Source organism: Lipotes vexillifer, unplaced genomic scaffold, assembly GCF_000442215.2.
Source record: "Lipotes vexillifer unplaced genomic scaffold, Lipotes_vexillifer_v1.1 scaffold600, whole genome shotgun sequence".
Taxonomy (NCBI): Eukaryota; Metazoa; Chordata; class Mammalia; order Artiodactyla; family Lipotidae; genus Lipotes; species Lipotes vexillifer.
The window spans coordinates 1,043,633-1,063,617 of NW_006781985.1; the positions used below are offsets into that span (position 1 = coordinate 1,043,633).

At 38.9% G+C, this 19,985-nt stretch overlaps 1 protein-coding gene across 1 annotated transcript in view; it reads right to left on the reverse strand.

Annotated features, from left to right (window-relative positions):
* Positions 1–19,985, reverse strand: part of SV2B (synaptic vesicle glycoprotein 2B) — an 89,129-nt gene that overhangs the window by 14,327 nt on the left and 54,817 nt on the right. The window contains exon 8 of the mRNA XM_007454894.1: positions 7,892–8,056. Coding sequence (XP_007454956.1) covers positions 7,892–8,056 — 165 coding nt within the window. The remainder of the gene's footprint in view (positions 1–7,891; positions 8,057–19,985) is intronic.

The window sequence follows — 19,985 nt, forward strand, 5'->3', positions numbered from 1 at the left end:
ACCCAGACTAGTTCCCCATTTCTTCACTGTGTGTTTATAAATGGGGAGGGGCCTCAGGACAGTGGAAGCTGATGTCTAGTCCAGGTACACAGCCTGTGGTTCCCATATGCGGGTTCATGAACCTCCTAAATCAGAATCAAAGAAATGTGAAATAGTGTGAAATGAAAATGTTAATAACATCTCACTTTAGGAGTTTTAAAAACATGAATATCCCTCAGATGGTCTTAGAAGGTTTAAAGGCAGTAGATGTGTGAGGGCCTCAGAATCTTTGTTGAACCAAAAAAATGGGAAAATGGGCACTTTCATCCACATTGTTGGTAGGACATAATTGGTGCAGCCTCTTTGGAGAGCAGTTTTGCAAAATTTAAAATGTACAATCCCTTTGACCTAGGAATACCACCTCTAAAAATTCATCATACACATACTTACTCATGCATTCAAAGAGACACATTCACTGATCTTCACTGCAACACTGATGATAACAGCAATGGATTACTAGATAGATAGATAACAGATAGATAGATGATAGGTAGATAGATAGATGATAGATAGATAGATAGATAGATAGATACCATACAGTGGAATACCACATAGCCATTATAATTATTAGGTAGGTCTATATGTCTTAATATGGAACCATCTTCAAGATATATTGTTAACTGAAAAAATTAAATACAATATGGTGTTTATTGCATGTGACCATTCATGTAAGAAAGGATATGGCACATATGCCTGTAAGTGCATAGCATATACCTGGAGAGTGACACAAGACACTGGCAGATGTGGTTGGCCCTGAGGAAGTACAATGGGGGTTGGGCATGAGACAAACGTAATTTTTTTTTTTATATCAAGTGTACATAATACTTTTTTACTTAAAAATAAAACAGTCAATAAGAGGTAAAACCCCTAGATGATTATGAACTGCAGCCACATTTAGGAGTTGCTGCAAGACTCCAACTCCTACATAAACTTAAAAGAAAAGAACAATATTACATTTAAAAACATATACTGACATATATTAACATCATCCTCTATTGGTTATATTTACCAAGCTTGGTTAAACTTTTAAGCAAGAAACTTTTGGCTATGTCTTCATTTATGAAGGATTACAACCCGTTCAATCATCTGTCTATTCATTTATTTAGATATTCAGTCTTCAGCAAACACTTACATAGCTTTAGGTGTTATGAGTACAGAGAGGAAAGACATGGTCCCTGCCCTCAAATCTAATGGGAAAAAAATAAGCAAAGAGACAACTACAAGTCAGTGAGAATCACAGTGACAAAGGTAGCACAGGGTGCTGAGGGTCATTGTTCCTCTTTACAGCCACCAGATCATTCAATCCATGACCACATGCAACGCACAGTGCCCCTTACCCTTTACGGTCTGTTGTGTTCTGCTGAGAACGCTAACCTAGAGCCACCTCTCATTAGCTTCTGCAAAAAGACCTCCCACCCAATAAGAAAGCCTGGGCCAGTGCTTCTCAAAGAGAAGTCCCCAGACCCCTTGCATCAGAATAAAATGGGAGGTTACTGTGAAAGATACAGTTTTCTACATTCCATCCTGGACCTCTTAAACTATGATCACCAGAGGAAGATGCCAGATTATTATACTTTAGAAAATGTGAGAGTCACTGATCTAGGAAGCCAAACGGTTTTCAACAATTTTTCTTACGGTTAAATTTGCTGCAGACTTTTAAACAGCAGCCTCCAAAAGTTATCACTGGGCTCTCCATATTTCCATGGAAAAACTAATCAGTAAGCCTTTGTTACAGGAAGATGGCTCTGATGTCAAAATTAATATCATTTGTATGCTGAATGTATTTATTCAGGAAAGCTATTCCTGGAGACTGTCTCAGGTCTTTGCCCTTCTTAATATATCCTTCTCTTTAATACAGTAATAGGCTGGTGATGTGGCCTTCGGTGGTATTTTAATGTTCTACCAAAAGTGGGTGAGAAAGCAGAGCCATAAATCATAATAGGTCTGACACAGACAGACCTTAAAATGTATCTCCAAGTAAGTTATAAAAAGCCAAAATTATAAAAGAAGAGATAAAAGGAGAAAGGGCCACGACATATTTTATGAGTCTTTTATATAAATCATCTCCTCCAATCTCTAATTTACATACTAAACTGGTCCAAGATTCTTCATTCAGGAGATTTCAAAGGCTGAAAGAAAAGTTAACAAAAGTATCTTGTGGAACTTTTCCTTTAAGGAAGCAGAAGCTATTGGCGAAAGAAATAAAAGAGTGGACTTAGGACATGGCCATCTTATATCTCCAAACGGTTGAAATATTATTTCATGGAGAAGCAGATTTATAGGATGGGAAATACTGGTGCTAATGTCAACCAAACAGACTCTCTAAGGACATATGTTCTTGTGCCTCAGAATATAAGATTGATACCAAAGTTGAACAAGAACAGTATAAGGGAAATATACACCAATCTCATGTAGATGCAAAAATCCTAAATAGAACATTAGTTCTATGGGTTTTAGCAAACATATGATGAGATGTATCCATCGTTATGGTCTCATGCAGACTATTTTCACTGCCCTAAAAATCCTCTATGCTCTGCTTATTTATCCATCCCTCTCCCCTAACCTCTGACAGCACTGATCTTCATAGTTTTGCCTTTTCCAGAATGTCATATAGTTGAAATTATACAGATGTAGCCTTTTTTAGAGGGGCTTCTTTCACTTAGGAATGTGCATTTCAGGTTCCTCAATGTCTTTTTATGACTTCATAGCTTACTTCTTTGGCCCCGAATAATACTCCATGGTCAGTATGTACCACAGTTTATTTATCCATTCACCTACTCAAGGACATCTTGGATCATCACTGGATAATATGGTAGTTCTGGCAGAGGGTATATGGGAAATCTCTGTGTCTTCCTCTCAACTTTGCTGTGAACCTAAACTGTTCTAAAAATAGTCTTAACAAAATAACAAGTTGAAACCCAATTTGAAATATTTGAACAAGTTTTTTGTAAAAAATAAAGGACATGTACGTTGCCTCCAAGTTTTGGCAATTATGAATAAAACTGCTATAAACATCTAAACAAACAGAAAAACTAAAACAAAAAATTAGTAAATCAAATTTGTCAATGTATTGATTGCCATTTTAAAAAATTCACACTGGGGGCTTCCCTGGTGGTGCAGTGGTTAAGAATCTGCCTGCCAATGCAAGGGACACGGGTTTGAGCCCTGGTCTGGAAAGATCCCACATGCTGCGGAGGAACTAGGCCCGTGAGCCACAACTACTGAGCCTGCACGTCTGTAGCCTGTGCTCCGCAACAAGGGAGGCCGCAACAGTGAGAGGCCCGCACACCGCGATGAAGAGTGGCCCCCGCTCGCTGCAACTAGAGAAAGCCCTCGCACAGAAACGAAGACCCAACACACCCAAAAGTAAATAAATAAATAAATAAATTTATTAAAAAAAAAATCACACTGAATGATTAAGATATATCCCAGGAATCAAGTATGGTTGAATACTGAAAAAAATATTATTTTAATATATCATATTAATAGGTCCAAGGAGAAAACAATATGATTATCATAATAGATATAGAAAAATGTTTGACAGATTCAATACACTTTCATGATAAAAACTCTCAGCATACTTAAAACAAAAAAGAATTTCCTTAACTTTATAAAGGAGGCCAATCAAAAACATACAGCAAATATCATACTTAAAAGGAAGACACCCAAAATGCCCCCACTGAAGTCAGGATACCCATTAGCATGGCTTCTATCCATCACCAAACCGGATGTCATAATCAGCACAATATTGTACATCAGCTACACCTCAATTAAAAATATTTAAAATAAAAGAAGTAAACAGCCTAAAAGTAACAAAACTAGTTGAAACATTTATAGTATGAGAATTATACATTCACATCTATAACCTAGTATGATATTTACCTAAAATTTAAAGCACACAAAAGAATGCTGTACAATGTTTACAGATACATAAATATATTGGAAAAGTATAAAAACCCACATGAATGTAAAACACCAAATTTATGACCATGGTGATCATCACTCCTCAGGAGGAAGAAGAATAGCATCAAGAAGGGCAACTGAGGGCTTCCCTGGTGGCGCGGTGGTTGAGAGTCCGCCTGCCGATGCAGGGAACAGGGGTTCGTGCCCTGGTCCGGGAAGAGCCCACATGCCGCAGAGCGGCTGGGCCCGTGAGCCATGGCCACTGAGCTTGCGCGTCCAGAGCCTGTGCTCCGCAACAGGAGAGACCACAACAGTGAGAGGCCCGTGTACCGCAAAAAAAAAAAAAAAAAAAAAAAAAAAGAAGGGCAACTGAGTGAGTGATGTTTAATCTATATTAAAATCTGAAGTCAATGTAGCATGGTTTATGATTTTACAAAGCTAGGTGCTCTGAATAGGGTTGTTGGTGTTATTCTAAAAAAAAAAAAAAAAAAAAAAGGGCAACTGAGTGAGTGGTGTTTAATCTATATTAAAATCTGAAGTCAATGTAGCATGGTTTATGATTTTACAAAGCTAGGTGCTCTGAATAGGGTTGTTGGTGTTATTCTCTATTCTCCACATATTTGATATATTTCATGATGGAATAAAAAGGAAAAGAAAGGAGACAAAACAATTGTTATGGGCAGGTGATAGGCTGGTATAACAATAACAAGGGGAAACTATTAGAACTAATAAAAGAGCTCAGTTAGAGACAAAACAAACATCCCCAAATCAACAGGATTTCTATTGATCTGCAATCACCTGGGTAAATGTCTGATGGAGGAACAGCAATCCCATTTTCAGTAGCCAATTAGTTGTAAAATATTCAGGAAGAGGCTCTGTAAGAACTATGCAGGACCTAGATTAAATTACAAAATTTTGCTGAGATATTTTATTAACTCTGAAGCCTGATGGACATTACATATCAATATTATGACTTTCATATGTGGAATCAGAGGCTTAAACAGGTCGGTCAGAGGTGGCTCAGCTATTTACTGACCCATCAAGGCTTGGAACCCAAGTCCCTCAAGCCTTGGCTACTTCCTCAGACCTGAAGCCAAAAGGTACATTTAACACATTTCCCACCCTTGCCAGCTTTGCAGAGATTTACTGTCCTGAAACACACCCACTGCAGATGAAGAAAATTCCTACTGATGCCCCACTAAAAAATGCTTTTAACAGTGTGAGTAGCATTTCACTGTGATGTGTGAAATCAACCTTCTCTCTTCTAGATATGCATTTGCTTTCTTTCTCTCTGCTCTCCCTGCTAAAAGTAATCTTCCCCCATGTGTGACAGTCAATAAAGTAAATAATTTTATTTAAATTTTTAATCAGCAAAGTGTGGATAAAGTCTAAGGGGGAATACTGGTAAGAATGGGGACAATGCCCCATCCAAGCTAACGAACTTAAAGAATTTAGCTCCAAAGAGGCTCAAGGTTTCCAAAGGTGGCATGTTTTCTAGTTTATGACCAGCAGATGGCAGCATAACTCAAGAAAAGAAACCAGGTTCAATTCCTCAGATTGGTTTCAAAAGTTCCTAATCTTTTTCCAAGGAGAAAAACACCATTTTTATCCAAATAAATTGCTGGGGCACAAATTATGAGCTTCAAGTGACAGTGGTATCCCCTGGTTAAAAAATTGAATGGCATATATATGACAAGTTAAAATGAACTCACTTCAACTTCTGGAGGAATTTATACTTTAATAATCACACAAAAACATTTGTATGCATTTGAAACACAGAAACATGGTAGAACATCTGTGTGTGCAGAATATTTACATCCACTCCCAGACAATCATTGGCCTGCTTATGCATTCGCAGACCCTTAACAATAACTCTTGTTCCCTGGGGTCCTGGTTCCACAGATGAGGCCACCGCCTTCCTCAAGCTTTAAGCTTTGGGAGGCTCAGATCTTTTAAAAGGACAGAGTGGAGCAGAAGTTCCCATTTTTTGTGTAGCTAAGTCTTAGAACTCGAAAACGTACTTTTAAAAATCATAACAGCTCTGGCATTGCAATTAACTTTTTAATGCAGAAAGCACCGTGTAAAACAGGGCCTTTGTGGGAATGCAGAGTTTCCCAGTGAGACGGTATTTGTAGTTGTCAAGCATACGGGATTGGAGTCTGAATGCATGAATTGGTGAGAGATATCTGTAATCTATTTACGTTAGCTGTGTGATTTGGGCAAGCAACTCAACCTTTCTAAGCTTGCTTCCCAACCTGTAAAAGAGAAAGCACACTTCTTGCCTCCTGGAGTTTTTGTGAGGATTAAATGAGATAATCTCTGAAAGGCACTTAAGGAAGCACCTGGCACACAGAAGTGTCATTACCATCGTTATTATTACTAACACCACAATAGCGTATCACTGAACATTGGAAACTTCATAGATAAGGTCTCTTTTAGTGAATTCGTCTCTGCAGGGAATAACAACATATCATGGGTGACATCTAGCCATCCATAATGTCCCTTAGTTTTCAACATTTCCAAAGCGTTCTAATAAAGAAGGGCAACATTTCTTCCTTGGCAATGCCAACGCAAGATCTCTGGGCTTATACTGAAGAGCCCTGACGGTGAGAAATACTGGGGAGAGTTGCCATCCACCAACCACTAGCCTTCGAGCTGCCATCACTGGAGTGGCCACTCTCAGCAGATTCCAGGAACCGAAGTGTCCCCAAAGAGAGCATGTGCATACATGGGCACGTGAAGGTGGAGATGTTTGTGACTGAGCCTCGGCATTTTAAAAAATCATCTGAAAATCTGAATTCCATGTCCACAGATAGACGGTCCTAACTTTCCTGCCCCAAAGGCCTTATATTTGTAGAAATAACATTCCCCTTTTCGTGTCACACTTTCTTTCTCATCCTAAATAACAGTGAACATTTGCTATGGTCTGTCCAGTAAGAACATATGGACTAGACTGCCCAAGCCACCTTCCTTGGACTTCACCCAGACATACACTTCTTTCTCACAGTCACAGGCATGGCCACTTAGACACACAGGTGGGTGCAGGCTGGGGAAGTAGAACCGAGTCGGAGGAGAAAATTCATGGTGATAATTCTTGCACAGACACATTAACCTGGGGGCAGCTTATACCACTGACACTGGGCTGTGGTGTTTCTGGTGTATCATGCCCTTGCCTGACCCAGTGAACTTGCTAAGGATAATTCAAGAAGGGAAACAGCAGAGGTGAAAATGCTCAGTTTAGTGGAGCATGTGGCCTGGAGGAAATTCTGTCCTGCCCTGACCCATTTGGGGCCTTCAGAGGGCAACCTCAAAGAGGTGTTCTGAAAGCCCAACAGGCCGGACTATCCATCTCAGTGTCCCAGGAGTAGGAAGAGAAGGAGTCAAACAGATTGAGGAGGTTGTGGGCAGGACTCTTCTAACACTCCACTCATTTTTGCCCCAAAGCACAACATTCTTGATGACAATGGGCCATGCCAATCAACGCTTGGAGATAACGTTAGGCGAAAGAATAACATAAGATAGTGTTATATTGGCCTCTGGATTTGCTTCTGAAGAAGCATCCAGAATCAAAGAAAAAGCTCAACAGCCAGGCTGTGAGTTGGTGCAGGACCTCACTGGTGAGAGCTCTGGGACCTCTCTCCAGGCAGGCATCACTGAGGGGCTCTCTGTGCATCACCATTAAAGATGAGAGGTCTCAGGAGAGATCATTTGGTTGACCCTCCTTGGATGAATCAACCTTAGCCAGGATGACAGGGGACGGCACAGTATAGACAGAGCCACCAGGAGCACTGTCGAGTCTCTGGCAGCCATGGTAAGCTGTGATGCTCCACCAGCCTTGGAGCTCAATCCTCGCCATATTGAATTCTTATCTTCCCAGTGGCTCTCTCCCCAAGACAGTCCCCACACACATCCCCCTTGATCTGAGGAAAGCCCATGGTCTCCCACTTACTTGTCATTCACAAGTTTCCCACGTTGGTGAATCTGATTTTCCATTGTGAAGTTGATTGTAACACCATACACATGCTCATCATGGAATACCTTCATTTTGGACTTGTATGCTTCATCTTGAAAATACCGGATCATATCAGGGAACCAAACTGTCAGTCCATAGTAACTGTAATACAGAAGACAGAATATTTGAGCAGCAACACCATCAGAGACTGCATTCAGGACTTGATGTAAATCAAGCCAATTTTAAATGTATCAGTATGGTTCACTAGAAATATCTAATAATATAACTCATCATATTAATAGATCTAAGGGAAAAAAATCATGACTACATCCATAGGTGCCAAAAAGGTATTTGATAAAAAACGACATTAATTCCCGATAAAAACATTAGATTAGGAATTCATGGATGCTTCCTTAGCATGTAAAAATATATATATCTCAGCTCAAAAGTCAGGATCTTTCTTAATGAGGAAACACTGCAGTCATTACCACTAACATAAGAAACAAGACCAGGATACGCATTATCAGCACTACCGTTTAACACTATGTTGCAGGTCATAGCTAACTCAGCTACTCATGAGAAAGAACATAGGAATATAAAGTTGCAAAGCAAGAGGTAAAACTATCTGGAGGGCAGACAGCAGAGGCAAGAAGAACTACAATCCTACAGACTGTGGAACAAAAACTACATTCACAGAAAGATAGACAAGATGAAAAGGCAGAGGGCTATGTACCAAAAGAAGGAACAAGATAAAACCCCAGAAAAACAACTAAATGAAATGGAGATAGGCAATCTTCCAGAAAAAGAATTCACAATAATGATAGTAAAGATGATCCAAGACCTCAGAAAAAGAATGGAGGCAGAGATCAAGAAGATGTAAGAAACGTTTAACAAAGACTTAGAAGAATTAAAGAACAAACAGAGATGAAAAGTACAATAACTGAAATGAAAAATATGCTAGAAGGAATCAATAGCAGAATGACTGAGGCATAAGAACGGATAAGTGACCTGGAAGACAGAATGGTGGAATTCACTGCTGTGAAAGAGAATAAAGAAAAAAGAATGAAAAGAAATGAAGACAGCCTAAGAGACCTCTGGGACAACATTAAATACAACAACATTCGCATTATAGGGGTCCCAGAGGGAGAAGAGAGAGAGAAAGGACCAGAGAAAATATTTGAAGAGATTATATTTGAAAACCTCCCTAACATGGGAAAAGAAATAGCCACCCAAGTCCAGGAAGTACAAAGAGTCCCATACAGGAGAAACCCAAGGAGAAACACACTGAGACACATAGTAATCAAATTGGCAAAAATTAAAGACAAAGAAAAAATATTGAAAGCACCAAGGGAAAAACGACAAATAACATACAAGGGAACTCCCATAAGGTTAACAGCTGATTCCTCAGGAGAAACTCTACAAGCCAGAAGGGAGTGGCATGATATACTTAAAGTGATGAAAGGGAAGAAACTACAACCAAGATTACTCTACCCAGCAAGGATCTCATTCAGATTTGATGGAGAAATCAAAAGCTTTACAGACAAGCAAAAGCTAAGAGAATTCAGCACCACCAAACCAGCTTTAAGACAAATGCTAAAGGAACTTCTCTAAGTGGCAAACACAAGAGAAGAAAAGGACCTACAAAAACAAACCCAAAACAATTAAGAAAATGGTCATAGGAAAATACATATCGATAATTACCTTAAACATGAATGGAGTAAATGCTCCAACCAAAAGACACAGGCTTGCTGAATGGATACAAAAACAAGACCCATCTATATGCTGTCTACAAGAGACCCAATTCAGACCTAGGGACACATACAGACTGAAAGTGAGGGGATGGAAAAAGATATTCCATGCAAATGGAAATCAAAAGAAAGCTGGAGTAGCAATACTCATATCAGATAAAATAGACTTTAAAATAAAGAATGTTACAAGAGACAAGGAAGGACAATACGTAATGATCAACGGATCAATCCAAGAAGAAGACATAACAGTTATAAGTATATATGCACTGAACATAGGAGCACCTCAATACATAAGGCAACTGCTAACAGCTATAAAACAGGAAATTGACAATAACACAATAATAGTGGGAGACTTTAACACCTCACTTACACCAATGGACAGATCATCCAAAATGAAAATAAATAAGGAAACAGAAGCCTTAAATGACACAATACACCAGATAGATTTAATTGATATTTATAGGACATTCCATCCCAAAACATCAGATTACACTTTCTTCTCAAATGCACATGGAACATTCTCCAGGATAGATCACATCTTGGGTCACAAGTCAAGCCACAGTAAATAAAGAAAACTGAAATCATATCAAGCATCTGATTAGAAATCAATTACAGGGAAAAGAATGTAAAAAACACAAACACATGGAGGCTAAACAATACATTACTAAATAATCAAGAGATCCCTGATAAAATCAAAGAGGAAATCAAAAACTACCTAGAGACACATGACAATGAAAACATGACGGTCCAAAACCTATGGGATGCGGAGGGCAGACAGCAGAAGCAAGAAGAGCTACAATCGTGTAGCCTGTGGAACAAAAACCACATTCAAAGAAAGACAGACAAGATGAAAAGGGAAGGAAGGTAGACAAGATGAAGTGGGAATTTTATAGCTATACAAGCCTACCTCAAGAAGCAAGAAAAATCTCAAATAAACAATCTAACCTTACACCTAAAGAAACTAGAGAAAGGAGAACAAACAAAACCCAAAGTTAGCAGAAGGAAAGAAATCATAAAGATCAGAGCAGAAATAAATGAAATAGAAACAAAGAAAACAATAGCAGAGATCAATAAAACTAAAAGCTGGTTCTTTGAAAAGGTAAACAAAATTGATAAACCATTAGCCAGACTCATCAAGAGACAGAGGGAGAGGACTCAAATCAATAAAATTAGAAATAAAAAAGGAGAAGTTACAATGGATGCCGCAGAAATACAAAGCATCCTAAGAGACTACTACAAGCAACTCTATGCCAATAAAATGGGCAACCAGGAAGAAATGGACAAATTCTTAGACAGGTATAAACTTCCAAGACTGAACCAGGAAGAAACAGAAAATATGAACAGACCAATCACAAATAATGAAATTGAAACTGTGATTAAAAATTTTCCAACAAACAAAAGTCCGGGACCAGATGGCTGCACAGGCAAATTCTATCAAACATTTAGACAAGAGCTAACACCCATCCTTCTCAAACTCTTCCCAAAAATTGAGGATGAAGGGACACTCCAAAACTCATTCTATATGTCCACCATCACCCTGATACCAAAAGCAGACAAATATACTACAAAAAAAGAAAATTACAGACCAATATCACTGATGAATATAGATGCAAAAATCCTCAACAAAATACTAGCAAACAGAATCCAAAAACACATTAAAAGGATCATACACCATGATCAAGTGGGATTTATCCCAGGGATGCAAGGATTCTTCAATATACGTATATCAATCAATGTGATATACCATATTAACAAATTGAAGGATAAAAACCATATGGTCATCTGAATAGATGCAGAAAAAGCTTTTGACAAAATTCAACACCCGTTTGTGATAAAAACTCTCCAGAAAGTGGGCATAGAGGGAACCTACCTCAACATGATAAAGGCCATATACGACAAACCCACAGCAAACATCATTCTCAATGGTGAAAAACTGAAAGCATTTCCACTAAGATCAGGAACAAGACAAGGATGTCCACTCTCACCACTATTATTCAACATAGTTTTGGAAGTCCTAGCCACGTTAATCAGAGAAGAAAAAGAAATAAAAGGAATGCAAACTGGAAATGAAGAAGTAAAGCTGTCACTGTTTGCAGATGACATGATACTATACATAGAGAATCCTAAAGATGCCACCAGAAAACTACTAGAGCTAATCAGTGAATTTGGTAAAGTTGCAGGATACAAAATTAATGCACAGAAATCTCTTGCATTCCTATACACTAATGATGAAAAATCTGAAAGAGAAATTAAGGAATCACTCCCATTTACCACTGCAACAAAAAGAATAAAATACCTAGGAATAAACCTACCTAAGGAGACAAAAGGCCTCTATGCAGGAAACTATAAGACACTGATGAAAGAAATTAAAGATGATGCCAACAGATGGAGAGATATACCATGTTCTTGGATTGGAAGAATCAATATTGTGAAAATGACTATACTGCCCAAAGCAATCTACAGATTCACTGCAATCCCTATCAAATTACCAATGGCATTTTTTACAGAACTGGAACAAAAAATCTTAAAATTTGTATGGAGACACAAAAGACCCCGAGTAGCCAAAGCAGTCTTGAGGGAAAAAAACAGCTGGAGGAATCAGACTCCCTGACTTCAGACTATACTACAAAGCTACAGTAATCAATACAATATGGTACTGGCACAAAACAGAAACATAGATCAATGGAACAAGATAGAAAGCCCAGAGATAAACCCACGCACCTATGGTCAACTAATCTATGACAATGGAGGCAAGGATATACAATGGAGAAAAGACAGTCTCATCAATAAGTTGTGCTGGGAAAACTGGACAGCTACACGTAAAAGAATGAAATTAGAACACTCCCTAACACCATACACAAAAATAAACTCAAAATGGATTAGAGACCTAAATGTAAGACCAGACACTATAAAACTCTTAGAAGAAAACATAGGAGGAACACTCTTTGACATAACTCATAGCAAGATCTTTTTTGATCCACCTCCTAGAGTAATGGAAATAAAACCAAAAATAAACAAATGGGACCTAATGAAACTTAAAAGCTTTTGCACAGCAAAGGAAACCATAAGCAAGATGAAAAGACAACCCTCAGGATGGGAGAAAATATTTGCAAATGAATCATTGGACTAAGGATTAATCTCCAAAATATATAAACAGCTCATGCAGCTCAATATTAAAAAAACAAACAACCCAATACAAAAATGGGAAGAAGACTTAAATAGACATACAGATGGCCGAGAAGCACACAAAAAGCTGCTCAACATCACTAATTATTAAAGAAATACAAATCAAAACTACAATGAGGTATCACCTCACACCAGCTAGAATGGGCATCATCAGAAAATCTACAAACAATAAATGCTGGAGAGGTTGTGAAGAAAAGGGAACCCTCTTGCACTGTTAGTGGGAATGTAAATTGATACAGCCACTATGAAGAAGAGTATGGAGGTTCCTTAAAGAACTAAAAATAGAATTACCATATGACCCAGCAATCCCACTACTGGGCATATACCCTAAGAAAACCATAATTCAAAAAGACACATGCACCCCAATTTCATTGCAGCACTATTTACAGTAGCCAGGTCATGGAAACAACCTAAATGCCCATCAACAGACGACTGGATAAAGAAGATGTTGCACAGATCTACAATGGAATATTACTCAGCCATAAAAAGGAACGAAATTGGGTCATTTGTAGATACCTGGATGCATCTAGAGACTGTCATACAGAGTGAAGTAAGTCAGAAAGAGAAAAACAAATATTGTATATTAATGCATATATGTGGAACCTAGAAAATGGTACAGATGAACTGCACTGCAGAGCAGAAACTGAGACACAGAAGTAGAGAAAAAAGGTATGGACACCAAGGGGGGTAAGCGGCAGGGGGTGGGGGTGGGGGTGTGATGAACTGGAAGATTGGGTTTGACATGTATACACTGATGTGTATAAAATGGATGACTAATAAGAAAAAAAATACATAAAAGTTGAGTGGAAATATAAAGAAAATTCCTAGAAAAATAAAAGAGGTAAAACTGTCTCTATTTTCAGATGACACGATTTTATACCTGAAAACTCAAAATCATCAACTCCAAGAAATGGCCATTAAACATAAAACTGATGCTCAATCCCATTCATAAGAAAAGTGCAAATTAAAACCACTCTGTGTTACCATTTTCGCCTACCAGACTGAAAACTTTGAAGTTTGCCAAAACTCTGCTGGTGAGGCTATAGGTAAGCAGGTGCTCTCATACATTGCTGGAAAAAGGACAACATTTTACAATACCATGCAGAGGAGAATTCGTCAATGTCTAAAATAATTACTGATGGATTTACATCCTTTTGACTCCAAAATCCCCTTTCTAAGAATCTATTCCACTGATTAACTTGTCCAATACAAAGTAGCCTACAGTTACTCATTGTGGCATTGTCTGCAATAATGAAAGTCTGAAAACTTCCCAACAGTCTAGCAACAAGGCCCTGCATTGAATGACATGTTGTTGTGTACTGTGGAGAGCTATGCACACCTTCTATGCTGCTGTAAAGAAGAATGGAAAAAAATCTTGACTTACTGGTATGAGAGATTGCCAGAATGTATTTTTGAATGCAAAAAGCAGTTGCAAAACTGCTTTTTGCAGTTCCTTTGCATAAGAAAACGATGAAGAAATTTGTAAATATACGTGTATTTGCTTAAACTTTCAAAAAGAAACACTGGAATGATAAATAGGAAAATAAAATATAATTACGCAGTGAAGCTGAGACAAAGGCAGCATCTTTCTCATTGGGACATTTTCCTGTATCTACAGGATGCCCAGAGCAACTCAGGCATCTGGCCATTGTATGAAAACTAGCATGAGGCTGAGACTTCACCTGGAAGTTGCCTCCCTGTGGAATTCTTGTTACAAAGGATCAGAGATAAAGAACCTTCAAGATGGTGGAGGAGTAAGACGTGGAGATCACCTTCTGACCCACAAATACCTCAAGAATACATCTACATGTGGAACAACTCCTACAGAACACCTACTGAATGCTAGCAGAAGACCAAAGACTTTCCAAAAGGCAAGAAACTCCCCCACATACTTGTCCATGTGGCTGACAGGGTCTTGGTGCTCTGACCAGGTGTCAGGCCTGAGCCTCTCATGTGGGAGAGCTAAGTTCAGGACACTGGATGACCAGAGACCTCTTGCCCCCATGTAATATCAATCACTGAGCGCTCTCCGAGAGATCTCCGTCTCAATGCTAAGACCCAGCTCCACTCAACGACCAGCAAACTCCAGTGCTGGACACCCACACCAAACAACTAGCAACACAGGAACACAACCCCACCCATTAGCAGAGAAGCTGCCTAAAATCATACTAAGTTCACAGACACCACAAATCTGTTCTCAAGTAGGTCTGTGTCTTTATTCCTGTTTTACCAGATTTCTCTGTGGTTCCAACATTTGAAATGCATCATGTATTCAACAAAATTAAATTAGACATAAGTAAAATATATCTTAAAACGATCAGTGAATTGGATCTTGGGTTTACCATTTTTAGCTTCTGAAATATTCTCTCCTAGTTTAGATGGAACAGGTGGAGGGAGCAGGGTCCAACTTCCTCTCTACCTGGACCTGTTTGGGTCTCCATCAACAGCTATTGGAAGATATTTGGTAAGATATTGGAAAAAGTAGGTCTCCCCACATTCCTCCCATAATCCAAGAGGTCACTAAAGCCAATTTAATTCCCTGGGTTGAGGGAGTGTGCCTTTGGGCATGGGCAGTGGTGAACAAAGTAATTTCATAGATGGAAGTTTAAAATCTCAGTGAAAGGTCCTAGTTAATAATAGCAATTTATTGACCACTTAGGATGTGCCAGAAACAATTGCAAGCACTTTATACGTACAGTAAAACAGCCTCTTAATGCTGTAAGTGGGCCCCAAAACTTGCATAGAAAGAAGGGTCATGTTATCTGGAAGTGAATGAAATGAATGGGGTGAGAGCCTACTGTTTAAGAGAGGAGCCAGCTAATCACCAATCATGTTATATTTATTTTTTTTATTGCCAGGCACATTATTGCAAAGTTTCACTGTTTTTTCCATTTAATATTCACAAGGACACCGATGTCTGCTGACCCAGCACTCATTCCCTGCTTCTTCCTTGGGAACAGGAAATTGACTTTGTTTGGGTATCAATGCTCAGGAAAGCTGATGGTATCATCAGCTGAGAGGCAAATCCTGATTAGTCTAAAATCACTGGGAAATCACATCCACTTCACCAGTGGCTAGTTTAGCCCTAAGCATGTGACACACATCTGGCTAACCAGTGGCTAGTTTAGCCCTAAGCATGTGACACACATCTGGCTAATCTGGTGGGGGAGTCTGCTGGGGGCTTCTGAGAAAGGTTTCCTTTCTGTTAAAAAGTGAAGCTGAGACAAAGGCAGCATCTTTCTCATTGGGACATTTTCCTGTATCTACAGGATGCCCAGAGCAACTCAGGCATCTGGCCATTGTATGAAAACTAGAATGAGGCTGAGACTTCGCCTGGAAGTTGCCTCCCTGTGGAATTCTTGTTACAAAGGATCAGAGATAAAGAACCTTCAAGATGGTGGAGGAGTAAGACGTGGAGATCACCTTCTGACCCACAAATACCTCAAGAATACATCTACATGTGGAACAACTCCTACAGAACACCTACTGAATGCTAGCAGAAGACCAAAGACTTTCCAAAAGGCAAGAAACTCCCCCACATACTTGTCCATGTGGCTGACAGGGTCTTGGTGCTCTGACCAGGTGTCAGGCCTGAGCCTCTCATGTGGGAGAGCTAAGTTCAGGACACTGGATGACCAGAGACCTCTTGCCCCCATGTAATATCAATCACTGAGCGCTCTCCGAGAGATCTCCGTCTCAATGCTAAGACCCAGCTCCACTCAACGACCAGCAAACTCCAGTGCTGGACACCCACACCAAACAACTAGCAACACAGGAACACAACCCCACCCATTAGCAGAGAAGCTGCCTAAAATCATACTAAGTTCACAGACACCACAAAACACACCACCAGATATGGTCCTGCCCACCAGAAAGACAAGATCCAGCCTCATCCACCAGAACATAGTCACCAGTCCCGTCCAGCAGGAAGCGTACACAAGCCACTGAACCAACCTTACATGCTGGGGGCAGACACCAAAAACAATGGGAAGTATGAACCTGCAGCCTGTGAAAAGGAGATCTCAAACACAGTAAGTTAAGCAAAATGAGAAGACAGAGAAATACACAGCAGAGGAAGGAGCAAGGTAAAAACCCACCAGACCAAAAAAATGAAAAGGAAATAGGCAGTCTACCTGAAAAGGAATTCAGAGTAATGAGAGTAAAGATGATCCAAAATCTTGTAAATAGAATGGAGAAAATACAGGAAGCACTCAACAAGGAATAACAAAAACTTAAGAGCAAACAAACAAAGATGAAAAACACAGTAAATGAAATTAAAAATACTCTAGAAGGAATCAATAGCAGAATAACTGAGGCAGAAGAACAGAGAAGTGGCCTGGAAGATAAAAATAGTGGAAATAACTACCACAGAGTAGAATAAAGAAAAGGAATGAAAAGAATTGAGGACAGTCTCAGAGGCCTCTGGGACAACATAAATGCACCAACATTAGAATTATACAGGTCCCAGAAGAAGAAGAGAAAAAGAAAGGGACTGAGAAAATTTTTTTTTTTTTTTTTTTTTTTTTTTTTTTTGTTGTATGCGGGCCTCTCACTGCTGTGGCCTCTCCCGTTGCGGAGCACAGACTCCAGACGCGCAGGCTCAGCGGCCATGGCTCACGGGCCCAGCCGCTCCGCGGCATGTGGGATCTTCCCAGACCGGGGCACGAACCCGTGTCCCCTGCATCGGCAGGCGGACTCTCAACCACTGCGCCACCAGGGAAGCCCCTGAGAAAATATTTGAAGAGATTATAGTTGAAGACTTCCCTAATATGGGAAAGGAAATAGTCAATCAAGTCCAGGAAGTGCAGAGAGTCCCATACAGGATAAATGCAAGGAGAAAAACGCCAAGACACATATTAATCAGACTATCAAAATTAAGTACAAAAAAATATATTAAAAGCAGCAAATAACACCCAAGGGAATCCCCATAAGGTTAACAGCTGACCTTTCAGCAGAAACTCTGCAAGCCAAAAGGAAGTGGCAGGACATATTTAAAGTGATGAAGGAGAAAAACCTACAACTAAGATAATCCATCAAGGATCTCATTCAGATTTGATGGAGAAAGTAAAACCTTTACAGACAAGAAAAAGCTAAGAGAATTCAGCACCATCAAACCAGCTTTACAACAAATGCTACAGGAACTTCTCTAGGCAGGACACACAAGACAAGGAAAAGACCTACAGTAACAAACTCAAAACAATTGAGAAAATGGTAATAGGAACATATTGATAATTACCTTAAATGTAAATGGATTAAATGCTCCAACCAAAAGACATAGACTGGCTGAATGGATACGAAAACAAGACCCATATATATGCTATCTACAAGAGACCCATTTCAGACCTAGGGACACATACAGACTGAAAGTGAGGGGATGGAAAAATATATTCCATGCAAATGGAAATCAAAAGAAAGCTGGAGTAGCAATTCTCATATCAGACAAAATAGACTTTAAAGAAAAGACTATTACAAGAGACAAAGAAGAACACTACATAATGGTCAAAGGATCAAGAAAAAGACTAAACAATTGTAAATATTTATGCACCCAACATAGGAGCACCTCAATACATAAGGCCAATGCTAACAGCCATAAAAGGGGAAATCAACAGTAGCACAATCATAGTAGGCGACTTTAACACTCCACTTTCACCAGTGGACAGATCAACCGAAATGAAAATAAGTAAGGAAACACAAGCTTTAAATGATACATTAAACAAGATGGACTTAATTAATATTTATAGGACATTCCATACAAAAACAACAGAATACACTTTCTTCTAAAGTGCTCATGGAACATTCTCCAGGATAGATCATATCTTGGGTCACAAATCAAGATTTAGTAAATGGAAGAAAATTGAAATTATATCAAGTATCCTTTCTGACCACAACACTATCAGACTAGATATCAATTACAGGAAAAAAACTGTAAAAAGTACAAACACATGGAGGCTAAACAATATGCTACTAAACAACCAATAGATCACTGAAGAAATCAAAGAGGAAAGCAAAAACTACCTAGAAACAAATGACAATGAAAACACAATGACCCAAAACCTATGGGATGCAGCAAAAGCAGTTCTAACAGGGAAGTTTATAGCAATACAATCCTACCTCAAGAAACAAGAAAAATCTCAAATACACAACCTAACCTTACACCTAAAGCAATTAGAGAAAGAACAAAAACAACCCAAAGTTAGCAGAAGGAAAGAAATCATAAAGATCAGATCAGAAATGAATGAAAAAGAAATGAAGGAAATGATAGAAAAGATCAATAAAACTAAAAGCTGGTTTTGAGAAGTTAAACAAAATTGATAAACCATTAGCCAGAATCATCAAGAAAAAAAGGAAGACTCAAATCAACAGAATTAGAAATGAAAAAGGAGAAGTAACAACTGACACTGCAGAAATACAAAGGATCATTAGAGATTACTACAAGCAACTATATGCCAATAAAATAGACAACCTGGAAGAAATGGACAAATTCTTAGAAAAGCACAACCTTCTGAGACTGAACCAGGAAGAAATAGAAAATAGGAACAGAAAAATCACAAGCACTGAAATTGAAACTGTGAATAAAAATCTTCCAACAAACAAAAGCCCTGGACCAGATGGCTTCACACGCAAATTCTATCAAACATTTAGACAAGAGCTAACACCTATCATTCTCAAACTCTTCCAAAATGTAGCAGAAGGAAGAACAGTCATTCTACGAGGCCACCATCACCCTGAAACAAAACCAGACAAAGATGTCACAAAAAAAGAATACTACAGGCCAATATCACTGATGAACATAGATGCAAAAATCCTCAACGAAATACCAGCAAACAGAATACACCAGCACATTAAAAGGATCATACACCATGATCAAGTGGTGTTTATCCCACGAATGCAACGATTCTTCAATATACGTAAATCAATCAACATGATACACCATATTAACAAAATTGAAGGATTAAAAACCATATGATCCTCTCAGTAGATGCGGAAAAAGCTTTTGAAAAATTCAACACCATCTATGATAAAAACTCTCCAGAAAGTAGGCATAGAGGGAACTTACTTCAACATAATAAAGGCCATATATGACAAACCCACAGCCAACATCGTTCTCAATGGTGAAAAACTGAATGCATTTCCACTAAGATCAGGAACAAGACAAG